The following is a 15,692-nucleotide window of genomic DNA, read 5'->3' as shown; positions in this document are numbered from 1 at the left end:
TCAGGTATGGGCTTTTTCATCCTGGACTTTGCGACTACCTACACTTATCACTACCCAGATGTACTCTGCATGCTTATGCCAGGAGGTTCTCCACTGGAAACAGGCTATCAAACGTCGACTCATCAACAGGGTATGGGAATACATCGTCTTTTGTACAACTGAGGACTATCATGCCAAATACCTCGTATACGGCAAACGTCTACGAGCTGGTACCAACGCCTTCAAGTACCATGACCGTAGTCGGTAGACCCATACTAGACTGTAACTAGCTCCTCCGAGATCCCAAGGTATCTGTCAAAGCCTATCTTGCGTGTCGGTCTTTGACGCCCTTCTGTTCGTCCAGCATGCTCTGGATATGAGGCAATATCAGCGTGTCGTCCCGACCCTGAGTAGATGGCTGTACGGGTGGCTGTGCTTGTTGCACTTGCGGCTGCGGCTGTGCTTGTGGTTGTGCAGCATGAGCGTGTGCCGAGATGGCAAAGTCCAGGGAGATTCCGCTAGGGAGGGAAGAAATCGCCATACGTCCCATATGCTGAGAGGCGGTAACGTAGCAAGCACCAATGGCGAGTCCAGCTTGATTGTTGCGCATCTCAGTGCACAGTCCTGCGAAGACGTTGTGCGCACCTCGGAAGAGCTGACGGTACTCTTCGTGCCCCAACCAGATGCTGTCATGGTACGCAGCATATGCCGCCACAATCATGCGAACTTGCTGGCCCAGTGTAGTATCTCTTATCGGATTCTGCCCATGGAATACCTCTTGCATGAACGTCAACCAGTCTGCCAGCCCAATCGTCTTGCGGCCCAAGAGCAGCTGGATGTACCCAAATGCCTCCGTTGCTACTGCATGCTGAAGACGATCACCGAGTCGAAGGACTTCTAGATGATGAAGGAGTTGAAGACCGGGGGCGATTTCGTCGGCGTTTATCGTGAGTCCTGTCTCAGGGACTTTCCGCGCTCGACTGAGCGCTATGGCGTTGCTGAGTACGTATCGCCCGAAGTAGTCGGATTGGACAAAAGCGTCGATGGCGAATGACTCAAATCCCGCGACTAGGAGCTTGATCTTCCCGTCCTCTGTGTACACAAAGTTGCTGCTCTGGTGATTATATCAGTAGCTTTCCGATGAGAATGTTGATCAGATAGTTTACTCACGTCGGGCTTGTACAGATAGTCGCCCATAGGCGCCGAGCCAGTGCAGATGACTGATTTGTGTACGCCCCATTCTGCGCCTTTGGAGTCAGTGAGGACGACGTCCACTCCGCGTCTGTTACGCCACTGCTCGGGTGTACCGCTGTCACTAGTAAGTATTCTGTCATATTGAGCCTGCCGTGAGAGGGATGTACCTGTTTGTCGATTTGGGGTAGAAGCTCTTCTTCATCTGCCTCCTGGTGGCCGCTGGGTGACCAAGTAACCGACAGAATACCTCTTCAATGGGCATGTGGGCTGGCGCCGACTCAACTGGTCCGAATTCTTCGTCCACGTCAGAGGTATCGTGATCGGTACTATGAGACGCCATTTCGCCGGTCTACGTAGATGTCGCGGAATTCTTATTGGAGTGTTGTGCAAGAGACTCAGAGGACAAAATTTGTACTTGCTGTGGGCTAGATAGCAGCGCAAACGAAACCGCCAAGAGATAAGGACATTAAAGTGAGAAGACGTGAAGAAGTGAAAGAGTGAGAGCGCGTAACCCGATACGTCATACGTGAAGGAGAAGAGTCTCCACCCCACCGCGTAGCCGTCATCTCCATTATCTGGTTACATATGATAGAATTGCAAAACTTGTCATCGAGACTCTCAGTCCCCATCGTAGGGTAGTCAAGGTTCGTCAAGTTTGCTTGGCAGAGCGGGTGCTCAGGACCGTGTCTATAACAAGAATCATAGGGTTGGTTCTGATTGCTTGAAAATGGTGTGTTACCTTTACTACATCGCGATTGCGGGTCTCGTTTTTTTGCTGCCGTGAGTTCGACCCTGACTGTGGCTTCTCATTTTTTTGTTTTCTTTCTCGCCCGCCCGAGGTGAGCGTATACGATTCACTCTCACTGCTAGCCGAACCTCTTGGCACAGTACTCAGCGCTCGACCGCCTGACCCCACTATGAACGTTTGTTCCTTCTTTTTTTGCATCTCTTTGACGCGAAAATCCCGTTAACACTGAAATACGTTACCAGACCAGGGACGCAATGTCATCTGGAACAGCGCCGACGCCATCAGCTCCAAGCTGGATGTCGCTCAAGAACCTACTTCAGATCGCCGACAAGAATGAGCACCTGAAACTACCGACAGCGGATTTTGTGCGCATGGAGTATGTCTACCCCCAAGACACAAGAGTTAGCGTTAACGTGTTAGGCACGCCAGCGGCGTCCTAGGCTCCAAGCTTGGTTGTGACATCCTCCTTAATTCGAACGGTATCTTGTTCCCGATACATTCAGCGTGGGCGCTCAGTGGTCCAGCTGCAGACTGGATGCTGAAGTGTCTCTTCCAAGGCGTACGTACACCTGAGTCGAGGTGATGTCATGTAATAGTATACTTACATTGAAAATTCAGACTCCACAGCGACCGTGCGAGATACCTTTTCCTGCTTTCTCCCCCATCGTCGTGGACCGATTTGTCAATTGCATCTACCTCGGAACATACCAGCGACACATCGACACCGAAGTATCTAACATCGCCCATGCGGAGAACAAGCCTGATACGCTGTACAAGGACTTCACTCAGAATATGAAGTCGGTGGAGTTCCATCTGGAGGTGATCAAGTTCGGCGAGTTCCTAAAGTACCAGGCTCTGATCGATACGGCCTACATCAAGCTTATCGAGCAGCTCATATCCCGGGGTCGTTTCGGACCGGCATCGATGAAAGGCTTTGTGGACTGGATGTACGGTGAGGACAAAATCTGCAAAGATCAGGGAGGCGTGCTGCAGCAACTCATTGTGGCAGCTGCTATCATGCATGAGCAGAAAGTCTGGGGACAGAGTCAGCTTGATGAATTCCTTGGTCTCGTCCAGAACCATGCGGACTTCCTCGAACATCTCAAGACAGCAAAAGAGCTGTACAAGACGCTCTCGGGATCACCGGCAAAGTCTCAAAAGAACAAGGCCTTGAAAAGGAAACATCTCACTGGCAACTAGGCAGCTAGTCGCTTACCGTGTAGCACGTTAATGACTAAGGGGTAAAGATAGTCGAAGCCGTCACCAAAAGTGCGAAAGAAGCCTACGCCTGAGGTTTGAAGCTCAGGCAAAAGGAGAAGGCAGCTCATCGAAGCAGACAAAGGCGATAAAGTAACCCAAATGTAAACTAAAAAGCATGCGTAGCAGATATGTATCGTTCAAAGCGTCGTGATGTGTGCTGTGAGTGTCGTGTCTTTGGTAAAGAAGTGGCACGAGACAAGAGTTGGCGACGTTTGGCATCAGCGCCCCACCACGCTAGTCATCAATCGCGCATGCGACTATCGCCCCCGGCGAGAAGGAATACATGTGAACGCTGAGTATGCAAAAAAGGCATCTTGAATTTTGTATGCAGTCTACTCTATGCGTCTAATGACTGAGCTGGGTATATCAAATATGCATTCCTCCCCTATGCTATCTTCTCAACCGTCAACGAGCCCTCAGCACCACCCTCCAACGCAATGAGCCCACACGAATCAATCTGCTTCTTCCACTTCGTCGACTCATACCTCGCCGTGATGACCGTCAACCTCAGAGCCGGCTCTTCCTCACTAGAGCTCTCGCCAGCTGGTAGCGGAACTGGAGTAAATGTCCAGCGACCGAATGACCAGTTCAGAATATATCTTGCTCGACCCTCCTGTACTTTCTGGTGCGCGTCCGCATCAGCGTCCGATGATTTCGGCGGCGTAGAAGAGTACAAAATGCCTTTTATCCGGTACACCTCGTCTTTTGTTGGGTCTTCGAGGAGCTTGGCGAGTTTCGCAGTATCGACACTACTGTTTCCATCCTTGCTTTTCAGTGTGACCGTGAGGACCTCGACTTCGCTTGAATGATCATGGTCGTGTTCATGTGCGTGCGCGCTTCCGTTCTCCTCGGTGACCCCTGCCAGCCTCGCATCCAGTCCAAACACAATATCCTTATCCACCCACCCCTTCCTGCTCTTCGTCCTGGGTATTTGCGGTTCCACCTCCAGCGCCAACACTGCATCCTCAACATCCTCCAACCGTCTCTCGCTAACAAGCTCGTGCTTGTTAAGGACAATGAGATCCGTGTACCGTGCCTGCATTTTGGCCGTGTAGCTCGTGTCTTCGTAGCCCTTCCAATTCTCCACGTCAATCACACTCATGACGCCGTCTAGAACGTATTTGCCCGTTTCTCTGCTCAGTCGGTTTACTTCCATGGCGAGTGTTGCGGGGAAGGCAGAGCCGGAGGTCTCGATGACTATGCGGTCGGGATTTACGTCGTTGGCGAGCGTTTCGAGGGCGTCGGAGAGTTGCCCGACGAGGTTGCAGCATATGCATCCATTGAGCAGCTCTTGTACGCCTGATATAGCGGCTGAGGAGGCGAGCGCTGTGTCGACTTTGATGTCGCCATATTCGTTCTTCAAGAGCGCGAGTTTGTAGGTTTTGGGTAGTTGGGGAATTAGGTTCAGGATGAGCGCTGCGAGGAGGTTAGCAAGGTTATAACTCTTCTCGATGTGATTTACACGTTCTTGACGGCTTATACACACGCAATGCGACGTGCTGGTACTGTGCTACTAGTTCCTCAGAAAGCAGCTGAAAATTACTACGTACTTGTTTTTCCCGAGCCCAAGAAGCCCGTGATAATCGTGATGGGTATCATGGCGATGACGACAACAGCACAGCCGCGTCGATCTGAACAAAACCCCTCAAAGAAGCAAAACAAATTCCAAGGTTACAATCGCAAGGTTCCAAGGTTAGTCGCAAGGTCGCTCGCACGTGCAAGACGCGATAGCGGAGCTTGGCCTCGCAAAGGGACTAGTTTCAGGTTCCGCGATGGCGGGGTGTCTGATGACGTCGGCGCGCATTTGGGCGGGGCAGTGCCGACCAAGACCAGCATCGCATCAGGTACGTCGCCCGTAGCCTCCTTGCACGCTGCGACACGCACCTATCAAACGCGCTTAGCTCCAATACCAAGGCTTCTGTCACCAGGGACTAGATCTTGATTGACCCCATTGACCCATCGGTGCTCCCGTTTCCAAGATCAACCATCCCTGCCTTGCAATCAGCTGCTTAAATAGCTCTCTCTCCTCCAGTGCACTCGGCTTATCACTCATCACAACCTCACACGACTACTTCTGCCTTTACTACTCTGACTCTTTATCTACCTTACCTACCTTCAATTACAACAAACAAACATCATGGATTTCGTCAACAAGCTCGCTGGCGGCGGTAACAACCAAGGCCAGTCCGTCAACGAGCAGGTCGTCCAAGGCCAAGGCTCTGAGCAGAAGTCCTCCGGCTCCGGTGGCTTCCTCGGTGGCATCGGTGACAAGCTCAACTCCGCTGCTGGCGGCGGCAAGGAGAGCGAGAAGAACGAGGACTACCTCGACAAGGGTATGTCGTCCTCCATCCAACCCACATTTACCATGCCGTGCTATAACTGTTTGACACGTACTAACTGTTCACACTAGGTGTCGACTTCGTCCAAGAGAAGTTCATGGGCCAGGGTGCTCAGGACAACGAGTCCGCCGTCGAGCAAGCCAAGGACGAACAGATCAGCGACTTCATCCGTGGCCAGTACAAGTCTACCACTGGCTCCGATATGCCCATCAAGGACAAGGAGACCCGTCTCGGTTAAGCTGTTCAGCTAGGACAAGGCGTGATGGTGGGTATACCATGAGCCGGGAGGACAGGAGATCCGCTGGCCATTGACTACGATCACAAGGATATGGTTATGATAGTCATGAAATGAAACAATGACAATACACCACAAGCAAGACAGTGACATGGTCTTGTCGACGGTGATGTGATTCGTTTGCGCGATTTAACCATTTCGGCAAGACCCCAACTGACGACGCAGCGATGCGTTGTTGATACACGCAAATCTACTACCCGTATGCACGGTCATCAAACGCCTGATGCTTCCACCTTTTGCCATGAACGATGGCCCGTCGCATCTCCATATAATACAACACAGCCATATCTTACAGCTGCTCAATACCCTCAACAAGTCTATCAAGACTTGCTTCCGAGCCCTCAGTCAACAGACCCTTCATCATGCGCGACCTGCTTAATGTTAGCACTCAATCTCACCATCAACACATTGGGTACGACCTACAGGTTCCCCAGCTTACAAGCCCCCATGCTCTCCTCAAGCTCCGCACTCTTGACCTCCGCCACATCAATGACCTTCTCCGGTACCCTCGCCAACCGCGCAACGTTCAGCCCGTAAGACCGGTGGCTAATACCTTCAGTAGCTTCGTATAAGAACACGACTTCCTTCCCACCGTTCTGCTCTTCAAAGCGCATATGAACGTTCTTCAGCTCCCCGTTGGAGAAGCGGCTCGACAGTTTGGCTAGATGTTGGTAATGTGTGATGAACAGCGTGAGTGACTGCAAGTCGCGGATAACATAGTCGAGCACTGCTTCTGCGATTGCGACACCGTCAAAGGTTGAGGTTCCTCGGCCCAGTTCATCGAGGATGATGAGGGAGCGCGGCGTTGCGGATTTGAGTATGTCGGAGGTTTCGTTGAGCTCGACCATGAAGGTTGATTCGCCTTTGAGCATGTTGTCAAATGCGCCCATGCGGGTGAAGACCGCGTCTAGCATGCCGAGTCGCGCTTCCGTTGCGGGGACGTAGGAGCCGATTTGGCCCATGATGGCGATTAGAGCTGCAGATCGCACATAAGAGGATTTTCCGCCCATGTTGGGGCCTGTGATCAGTAGAGCACGGGTAGCATCGTGTGAAAGGGTGAGGTCGTTGGGGACGTAGTTTTCGAGGAGCAGTTGCTCGACCATGGGATGCCGACCACCAGTGATGTTGAGCTCTATGTCGTCTGTGAAGGTCGGCTTGACGTAACCTGGCTGGTTTGCCAAGGTAGCCAGGGAAAGGAGGGCGTCGAGTGTGGCTAGAGAAGCTACACAGTCCCGCAGTTGTTGATACTTGGACGAGATCTCCTCTAGCAAGCCCATGTAAGCTTTGTCGCATGCCGCCGCCAGCGACTCCTTGTACTGATCTCGCTCTTGTAGCATGCGCTTAACTTCTGGCGTGTGGAAACGCAATGTAGTCTTGGTAGCTGAGATCTGTTGCCACGAGGCAGGTACTTTCTTCTCTTCGGGTGCCTTCCTCTTGACCTCGATCAAGTACTCAATGCCAGCTACAGTAACGAAGTCTACTTTGCTCTTCCCCAGCTTAGCAGCTGCGTCTTTTCGGTGCGTGTTGAGGTCGTCTTCAACAGAGGCAATGCTCAATTTCAAATCGTTGATATCTTCGGCCTCATGTTCTTCGCGGAAGAACGAGTACTTGTCGTCATCTTTTGCGGCTTTGGCGTTGATTCTCTCCAGAAAGCTGTTCAAGTCATCGTAGATCTTCGGAACACTCGAAACAGCTTCACTCAGTAACGACGAGGAGAAACCACTCTTTTCGGGTGTCTTCGCCGACAAGTATTGGCTCGAAATCTCCTGCAGACTTTGCAAAGCTGCCAACAGTTCTGGCCTTGTACACTTCTTGTAGTAGATGCGGATGAGCACCTTTTCGAGATCTGTCCTGATCTTTCCGAGCACGAACTTGAGCTTATCGACAGGGATCGTGTTCTCGCCCTCCTTGAGCTCTTCCACCGCTGCTATGCGCTCTTCTAATCTCTCCTTGTCTATAAGGGGTCGACCAACCCACTTTCTCAGCAACCGTTGCCCAAAACGGGTCTTTGTTCTGTTCATGGTCCAGAACAAGCTGCCCTTCGAAGTGTAGTCCGTTTGGTTCTGGTAGATTTCCAAACTAGAGAGTGTGTTTCCGTTCAGCAGCATGTAAGACCTGGCACTGAAAGGCTGGAAGTACTTTGTGAGATCGAAGACGTGTTCCAGGCCGTACTCGCTGAGATATGTGATCATCGCGGAGAGGCAAATGGTTACATGCTCCGACAACTGATGTACCTTGTCCAGAATAGCGCCCTGCTTTTCCGAGTCTGCTTCCTGGCTAGACTTCATCTTGCCCGCGTAGAAGTTCGAAATGTGGCTGTAAGCTTGCGCGGCCATCGTCTTCGGCTTCTCTACCCTCTCCACCCGCGATCTGTCTCCGAAAACGTTGGTCTTACTGGCTGACAGATGCTGGATCAGCTTGTCCGTAGCCTTGGACAGGTCGCCGACTACGAGAAACTCTGCCGGCGCGATGTGAAGCAGTCGTGTCTCGATCTCGCTGCGCATGAAACCATCTTCGAAGTCATCGTAGATGATGTCGCCAGTCGCAGGCTGGACGGCTACCAGCCCAACTTGCACTTTCTCGTCAGTGCCCCAGCCTTTTGCATTGCTCTCGGTGATGCAAAGCAAATATCCGGTCGACTGTACGCTTGCGCCTGAGCCCTCGGTAGGCGCCTCCAAGCCCTCAACATCGTCCACGTATGTGCCTTTGGTGTAGAGATTGGTGAGCTTCCTCACGAATGGAGCGTTCCTGTTGGTACCGGCCGCTTTCAGCGCGGCTGTCTCCAATTGCCTCACCACTCCGACTTTGTGGTTTGCTTGTACAAGACGTTTGACGTGGACTTGCAGTCGATGCGTGGGGAAGCTGGCGGACGCGAATCGGTCGAGGTGGGCTTCGGAAGGGTGCTCGTCGTATCTGAATTTTCCTAAACATTGGTATCCCAAGTTAGCTATGTATCACGTTGACTTCGCCCTGGAGTTCCTACCCGGTATGCAGACGATGCCCAGCTCTTTTGATGCCGTTCTTGCATCCTCACCAAAGAACTTGTACTTGTACCCAACCTCCATTACGATGACGGTATCCAGATGCTTTCGCTTTATGTCCAGGTATTGTATTTCCATCGGCGTCAGCTTGTTTGCCTTCTTCGTCGCAGCGCCCTTCTTTCCCTTGGCGGGCTTCTGGGGTGGCTCATCCTCTTCCTCCTCGTCGCCCTCGCCTTCCTCGCCATTGGCATTGGGGTTGTCCTCAGATATGATCTTGTTGCGCCTCCTCAGCTCGGCAAAGCTGTCTGGTCGACCGAGCTTCTTGACAAACTTCTCGTGTAGCCTCTCCTTCTGCTTCTGCGAAGCTGCGGCATCCACGTCTTCTTCAGGGTGCTCTTCCCGTGGAGCGGGTAACGAAGAGAATAGAAACTTGGACGTCCTATCGGCAGTTCTCAAAGGCTTTGGTGCAGACGTCTGTCGGGGCGAGTCGTCTTTTTCGAATCTGACGCGCTTTGAGGGGGAGGAGCGACCGGAATCGTGAGCTGCGTCATCTTCGTCTATGGCGCGCTTGCGCACAGGAATTGACTGCGAGACCGGAAGGTCTTCCTCGTCGTCGTCTTCCTCTTGGGGTGCGTCATTGGCTACGGGCGGAGAAGGTGCCTTGGGAGCAGGTTTAGCTGCAGGTTTGGGCGTTTGCGACGGTTTCTTCGCGAAGAAACTGGAGATGGTCCGCTGCGTGCCCTTTTGCGACGACTTGGGCTGCGACGAGGATTGGGTACTTTTTGGCGCCATTGGGTGATTCGTGGGGTCGCGACGGATGGCGGGTGTACGTGTGGAGAAAGCTAGAGACGCGTCAGACAGGCGACGCGAATCGCTTCAGATTACATCACGGTGTCACGTTTCCTGGGGTTCGTCCGCGTGCTTGGCTGCTACATCCTCCAGGAACACGGCTCTCAAACCAAGCCTGGGGTTCTCAAGTCAATGTTTCTGATCAAGAGTCTAAAGCGAGCTGCTTCCTCTTTCATGGTCGAGTTGCAGCCGGGCTGCCTAGGCGGGCCGGAAGATCCAGCCCTGAAGCTTGACAGAACGACATGCTGTCAACGAAGCTTAACGGCTGCTTGATCCGTAATGTTCTCAGGTCATGACTACACATACGACGATGCATTCATCCCCAGCGTTTCTCTTTGCTCATACAAACACCCCAGCACGCGACCACCGTTATCACCCCCGCCTATCTCCGACCAACAACGGCCCGGCTTCGTTATCTCAAGTAACGTCGATAGGCCAAACTACGCAAAACCACAAGTATATGATTACCTGAACATGTCCACGCTCGGCCCGCAATGGTGCATTGCGACAGCTTCGCACGCAATCCCAGCCTCGTGCGTTTGCAGCTTCCTAATCCGTCCCAGCCGCGTACCGTTACCAGTTATTGCCGTGGCTATCACCAGGGCGAGGAAGGCAGGGCGCAAACGCGGTATCCACCAAGCCGACTTCGGCTAGTATATAATCTGCATGATGAGCACTTGGAATGCGGCACGTTGGCTTGGTGAGCTTGTTCTTCCTCCATCTTTTCGTCAATACTGTGCTGCTGCGAATATGGCACGCGGTTCGCTGGTCAAGTGCTTCACCGGCTTGTTGACGCTGCAGAGTGTCTTGGGTACTCCGGTCAAGAGCGCGGAGTCATGGTCCTCCGATTACCCTGCGCCGCCCGTACTGGAGGACGGCCAGTTGGGCGCTGTTGCTTCGGAAAGTGATATCTGCAGTCACATCGGTATTGAGTTGCTGAAGTTGGGTGGAAATGCTGCCGATGCCATGGTAGGTACTGTGGCATGTGTAGGCGTGGTTGGCATGTACCATTCAGGTGAGTATCTTCCAAACCTTCTGACTGAATTGCATGTTAACAACTACAGGCATCGGTGGAGGAGGATTCATGCTCGTCCGCGCACCAAACGGCACATATGAATTCATTGACTTCCGCGAGACAGCCCCAGCTGCTGCTTTTGAAGACATGTACAAGAACAACGAAGACGCCAGTATCAACGGCGGTCTCGCATCCGGTGTCCCTGGTGAACTCCGTGGTCTTCAACATCTTCACGAAAACTACGGAGTCCTGCCATGGTCCACTGTGCTCACCCCAGCTGTCAAGGTTGCCAGGAACGGCTGGAGAGTCAACGAAGATCTAGTCAAATACATGGCCTCTGCTACCTCATCTTCTAACTTCCTAGTCGATGACCTGGAGTTTGCTCTCGATTTCGCGCCCAAAGGACGTCTCCTCCAGCTCAACGAGACCATCACGCGGAAGCGCTATGCCGACACGCTCGAAACCATTGCCCAGAATGGCCCCGACGCATTCTACAACGGCCCCATAGCAGCAGCCACAATCCGTGCTCTGCAAGCCGCCAATGGAACCATGACGCTGGCCGACCTCTCCAACTACACAGTCGCCATCCGCAAGCCCTCCACGATAACCTACCGCGACTACAAGCTCACAGCCTGCAGCGCGCCCTCGGGCGGCGAAGTCGCGCTCGCAACACTCAAAATCATGGAAGGCTACTCCCACGTCGGCGACCCAGAAAACATCAACCTAACCACGCACCGTCTAGACGAAAGCATGCGATTCGCCTACGGCATGCGCGCCGAACTAGGCGACCCCCTCTTCCTCTCAGGCATAGACACATACCAAGAGCAAATGCTATCCGAAGCCACAGCCAAAGAAATCCGGTCCAAGATCTCCGACACCAAAACGTTCGACGTGTCGTACTACGACCCCGCTGGTCTTGAATCCCTCGAGACACCCGGAACGAGCCACATCGTTACGGCAGACAAGAGCGGCATGGCCGTTACACTGACGACGACGGTGAATCTGCTTTTTGGAAGCAAGCTCGTGGTTCCTGAGACCGGTGTCATCATGAACAACGAGATGAACGATTTCAGCATCCCGAACACAACGAACGCGTTCGGATACATCCCCTCGCCAGCCAACTTCATCCGTCCCGGTAAACGCCCTCTATCTTCCATCTCGCCCGTCATCGTCGAGCACCTCAACTCCTCGTCCATCGCTAGCGCGTTCTACGTCGCTATTGGCGCGGCGGGCGGCAGTCGCATCATCACAGCTACGATCCAGAATCTGCTTCATATCCTCGATGGGGAGATGACGACGGCGGAGGCGCTGGCCGAGCCGCGGATCCATGATCAGTTGGTGCCGGCGCAGGTCAGCTTTGAGTATGGGTTTGATAATGGGACTACGGCTTTCTTGAAGGGTTTGGGCAGTAATGTTACGTGGGTTGCGCCGGGGTCGAGTACCGCGCAGGGTCTGAGGCGCTTGATGAATGGCACTTTTGAGGCGGCGGGTGAGCCGAGGCAGAAGAATAGTGGTGGGTTTGTCGTGTAGACAAGTTCTGGGGTGGGGGTGGTGTTATGGCTGAACGGTACCTATGCGTCATGAATGATCTCAAGTATTGATGAAACTCCTCCCGATGGACGTTCACTGTGCATGATCTGGTGATGGTCTTTACAATATCTTTTGCAATCTTTTGTACAAATACACCAGCTCGACACGAGCGGCTATCGACCTAATGTTACCCAAGCTAACACAAGGTCTCTTACGAGCACGTCCTCTCATAACATCGATATCGCATGCGAAGAAATAACGCCAGGAATTTTACAGTGTAGAAAACAGAATTAGAGGAAAGTGGGCAGGATGGTGTTTACCTGAGAATAAGACAGACGGCGCGGGTCTACTCATGGCTTGGAGCCTGCCCATCACAAGGGTGGTTGGTTTGGATATCGCAATCTTATCAAGGCTTTTTGCCTCGACGTGACGTGCGGAAAGCTGACCAGACATTACTTGGGGCGCAGTATTCGGGTGTGGAAAGCTCGGGTGAATGGGGATGGTCACACCTCGTCTGGGCCGTACCGTCAGTCAAGCAACGGAGAAAGGGCATCGAAGAGGCGCATACCAAGTTACTATCGCACTCCTAGAAGCGGCTTCGGTGACCAGGCTTTTGAGGCACAGGAGGAGCAGTAGCGGCGTCTTCGATCTGCTTTGCACTGTATTGAACACGCAATGTCAGCAAGCATAATGAGAGGACGAGAATCGTGGTGTATTACGTTTTCTAGTGATCGTGCAGGTGCAGGAAATGGTAAATACTAAAAAGTTCAAGAAGGGGTATGATAGACACTAGAGAGTCATGGTTCGACCAGCAGCGCGCATCGCAGTTTCGCTGTGCTGGGGAGACCTAAAGCACAACTACTTGCGCTGACGTTTGTTTGCTGCATTGTGAGGCTGTCCTTTACGTTTCTTCTGGGATGGGAGTTGGGAGGGGTCGCTCTTAGCAGATGATACATACCCGTTGACATCCTTATCCAGCTGCATGTACTCCTCGGCTGCGTCCTTGCCACCACGATCCATCAAATAAGCCATGTAGTAGTGGGAGAGTTCCTTTGAGACGTCTGCGGAGAAGCGTCCCTTTGTGCGCATCAGCTCGTGCACTGCCTTTATGCGGGTATGGCCCTCTTCCTGATCGGGTGAGGGTTGTGCGATCTCGAATTCAAGATATTTGACCCAGAACTCGCGCGAGTCCAGGAATCGCTCGTGCTTGTCCTTGAACACTTGGCGTGCCTCGTCGACGCTGCCCTTGCACTGCCAGAGTATGCGTGCCTGCTCAGCAGCTAGTATGCCACCGATGTGGTTGTTTGAGCGACCGATGTGCTCTTCTAGGAGGCGGACGGCCGCATCGTTGCCTTCGTGGCGTCGCTCTACTCCGGCTAGAGCAATGAGAGTCTCGGTGTTTTCGGGGGCTTCGTCGAGGATGGCCAAGTAGATATCGCGTGCGACAGAAGTACGGCCCAGCTTCTCCTCGAATCGCGCCCAGTTCAGACGTACCTCAGGAGCCGAGATTGGTACGAATATGCAGCTAGCCCTCATGTAGATTATCCTTGTGTTCTCTGCATAGTCTTTGCCCTGTGAAAACATCCAGCGGGCGTAACGCAGCCAGAACTCGTCGTAGAGCGCGCAAGCAACGAGGCAGCGCTCGTACAGGAAAGAAGTGCGCTCAAAGTTACCCTGCTTCTCCTCATACTCTAGGTACTTGCGCCAGTTCTCCAGCTCGGCATCTTCGAGCTCTGTGACGTGGAAGTAAGCCCGCTTGATGGTTTGCTCAAAAGTCCAGCGGTTGGTCACCTCCTGCTGTGTCTTGCCATATGCGGTGTAGTAGTGCTCGTGGATCTTGTTGCGCAGTTGCCGCTCGATCTCAAGCGCTGGCTTCTCTGGTTGTCCTTGGTTCTCCAGCTGGATCGCCTTGTTCATCTCCTCGAGGGTATCGGGGTCGACTAGCTCATCGACTGGTCGGCTGTTAAGCAGGACGGAGAACTTCTCGAAGTATCGGGCGAATTGGTAGATGGGCAGGTGTAGAACACGGCTGTAAATTTTGGTGACATTGGTTGGCTCGCCGATGCGCTCTTCGAACTCGATGTATTTGTCCCAGAACGGGTGGCTCTGGAAGTCAAGACCAACGAAATGAGCACCGCGCTCGAACAGACTAGTAGGTCAGCATGTTGAAAGTAAGTATGGGGAGGGATAGGAGGGGGTGATCTTGCAAAGTAACCTCTCGTGCCATCAGAGGACGGCAATGCCATCGACTTCAGAACTCTAGCGTACGATCTCGCTCTTTCGTGGGGCATATTGTAACGGGGCAGTAAGAGGGTGCATCAAACGGCATGCAACGAAACTGTGTCAGGTCTGCAGGCGCAACGCGAGGCTGCGCCAGACTTGCCGCTGGCTACGGCGAGATTGAGCCTGCGAATCGGGAGGAGGGAAGGGGAGGAAAGGCAAGACTTACTCTCGGATGATGTCGTTGTCGTGCGATGTGTCCATCTTGAAGGTGCAGTAGTTGGCCCACAGGTCGACCGAGGGTGTAATGCACGAGACACCGCGCTCGTAGACCATCTCGGCCGTCTCGGTGCCGCCAATGGAGAACTCGAGGTCGGCATACTTCTTCCAGTATCCGAAGAAGAGCGGGAACTTGGTCAGGAAGCAGTCGTACACGTTGCGCACCAGTTCGATGGCGGACGGGCTGGAGTTGCGGGTCACGCCGCCCTCGAGGTCAGAGGCGCGAGTGACGAGCGCTTCCCATCTCTCAAAGTCGTCTTCGTTCTCTACCTACAGCATGGGTTAGCACGTGGTTGCGGTCAGGCGGGGCAGTACTCACGACCGCGCTGAGAAGCTTGTTGATCTCACCCGCAGCTTCCTCGCCCGTGTAGTGTATCTGGGCAATGCTGCCGCGTCCGGTGGTGAGCATTTTGTCGCGCGTCAATCGGTGCCGGTGGGTTGTGTCTCGTGATCGGGGGTGAGAGGAGTGCGACGGAGGATGACGGGGAGCTGGACGTGTTGGGGGCTTTGCGACAGTACCGTGGGAGCGTCGAAGTTGCGCCTGAGATCGCGTCGGCAACTTTCGTCAGCGACGCCCTCTAGCGCCTTGGTACGTGCAGCGATCTTCACCTAGTCTGCAGCCACCATGTACAGTTACGCTGCTGATTTACTCAGTCACCGGCAAGTATATCTGAGGATTGCATCTCATACACATTGGCCTTTGTCGCTTTCACTCGTCGTTGAGGTGCCCACATCATGTTGAGACATTCACGGTACATCCGCCATGCTGCATTCACTATATCTTGGCAGTGATGATGACGGGAATATCACTCTCGATAATTCCAACTAGAATGAATTCTCGCAGCGGCAGGAAGCCACTAAGGTATCACTTTCATAAAAGGGCTACATCGACCCTGTGACCAACACACCGCACCCATGCTGCCCTGATGCACCCGTAGATTCGTCTACGACAGTACTCATACGGCACTCTCCTCTTTCAAGAATGGGGCTGTCTCGTTCACCG

At 53.3% G+C, this 15,692-nt stretch overlaps 7 protein-coding genes across 7 annotated transcripts; 3 read left to right on the top strand and 4 right to left on the bottom strand.

The window, feature by feature from the left end:
* Window positions 1–301: 301 nt before the first annotated feature.
* Window positions 302–1,513, bottom strand: J4E78_004015 (uncharacterized protein; the record flags this gene model as incomplete). Its single annotated transcript, XM_049364647.1, has 3 exons — window positions 302–1,093; window positions 1,150–1,288; window positions 1,341–1,513. The coding sequence occupies 3 exons, from the start codon at window positions 1,511–1,513 to the stop codon at window positions 302–304; spliced, it is 1,104 nt and encodes a 367-aa protein (XP_049223725.1).
* A 704-nt stretch (window positions 1,514–2,217) lies between these two features.
* J4E78_004014 (uncharacterized protein) lies at window positions 2,218–3,121 on the top strand (the record flags this gene model as incomplete). Its single annotated transcript, XM_049364646.1, has 3 exons — window positions 2,218–2,297; window positions 2,342–2,480; window positions 2,540–3,121. The coding sequence occupies 3 exons, from the start codon at window positions 2,218–2,220 to the stop codon at window positions 3,119–3,121; spliced, it is 801 nt and encodes a 266-aa protein (XP_049223724.1).
* A 445-nt stretch (window positions 3,122–3,566) lies between these two features.
* J4E78_004013 (uncharacterized protein) lies at window positions 3,567–4,780 on the bottom strand (the record flags this gene model as incomplete). Its single annotated transcript, XM_049364645.1, has 2 exons — window positions 3,567–4,597; window positions 4,732–4,780. 2 exons carry the CDS (start codon window positions 4,778–4,780, stop codon window positions 3,567–3,569), a joined length of 1,080 nt encoding a protein of 359 aa, XP_049223723.1.
* Window positions 4,781–5,318: 538 nt separating this feature from the next.
* On the top strand, window positions 5,319–5,758 carry J4E78_004012 (uncharacterized protein; the record flags this gene model as incomplete). The annotated part of the gene is made up of 2 exons (XM_049364644.1): window positions 5,319–5,514; window positions 5,592–5,758. 2 exons carry the CDS (start codon window positions 5,319–5,321, stop codon window positions 5,756–5,758), a joined length of 363 nt encoding a protein of 120 aa, XP_049223722.1.
* A 346-nt stretch (window positions 5,759–6,104) lies between these two features.
* On the bottom strand, window positions 6,105–9,588 carry MSH3 (Mismatch repair protein msh3; the record flags this gene model as incomplete). Its single annotated transcript, XM_049364643.1, has 3 exons — window positions 6,105–6,186; window positions 6,239–8,738; window positions 8,799–9,588. 3 exons carry the CDS (start codon window positions 9,586–9,588, stop codon window positions 6,105–6,107), a joined length of 3,372 nt encoding a protein of 1,123 aa, XP_049223721.1.
* Window positions 9,589–10,395: 807 nt separating this feature from the next.
* Window positions 10,396–12,190, top strand: J4E78_004010 (uncharacterized protein; the record flags this gene model as incomplete). The annotated part of the gene is made up of 2 exons (XM_049364642.1): window positions 10,396–10,660; window positions 10,710–12,190. The coding sequence occupies 2 exons, from the start codon at window positions 10,396–10,398 to the stop codon at window positions 12,188–12,190; spliced, it is 1,746 nt and encodes a 581-aa protein (XP_049223720.1).
* An 858-nt stretch (window positions 12,191–13,048) lies between these two features.
* Window positions 13,049–15,098, bottom strand: J4E78_004009 (uncharacterized protein; the record flags this gene model as incomplete). The annotated part of the gene is made up of 3 exons (XM_049364641.1): window positions 13,049–14,339; window positions 14,640–14,959; window positions 15,009–15,098. 3 exons carry the CDS (start codon window positions 15,096–15,098, stop codon window positions 13,049–13,051), a joined length of 1,701 nt encoding a protein of 566 aa, XP_049223719.1.
* Between the last annotated feature and the right edge of the window lie 594 nt (window positions 15,099–15,692).

This window comes from Alternaria triticimaculans, assembly GCF_023758025.1.
Source record: "Alternaria triticimaculans strain BMP 0046 chromosome Unknown scaffold_4, whole genome shotgun sequence".
Taxonomy (NCBI): domain Eukaryota; kingdom Fungi; phylum Ascomycota; class Dothideomycetes; order Pleosporales; family Pleosporaceae; genus Alternaria; species Alternaria triticimaculans.
The sequence above is the reverse complement of the archived record's forward strand: the minus strand, read 5'-3'. Positions and strand labels throughout refer to the sequence as shown.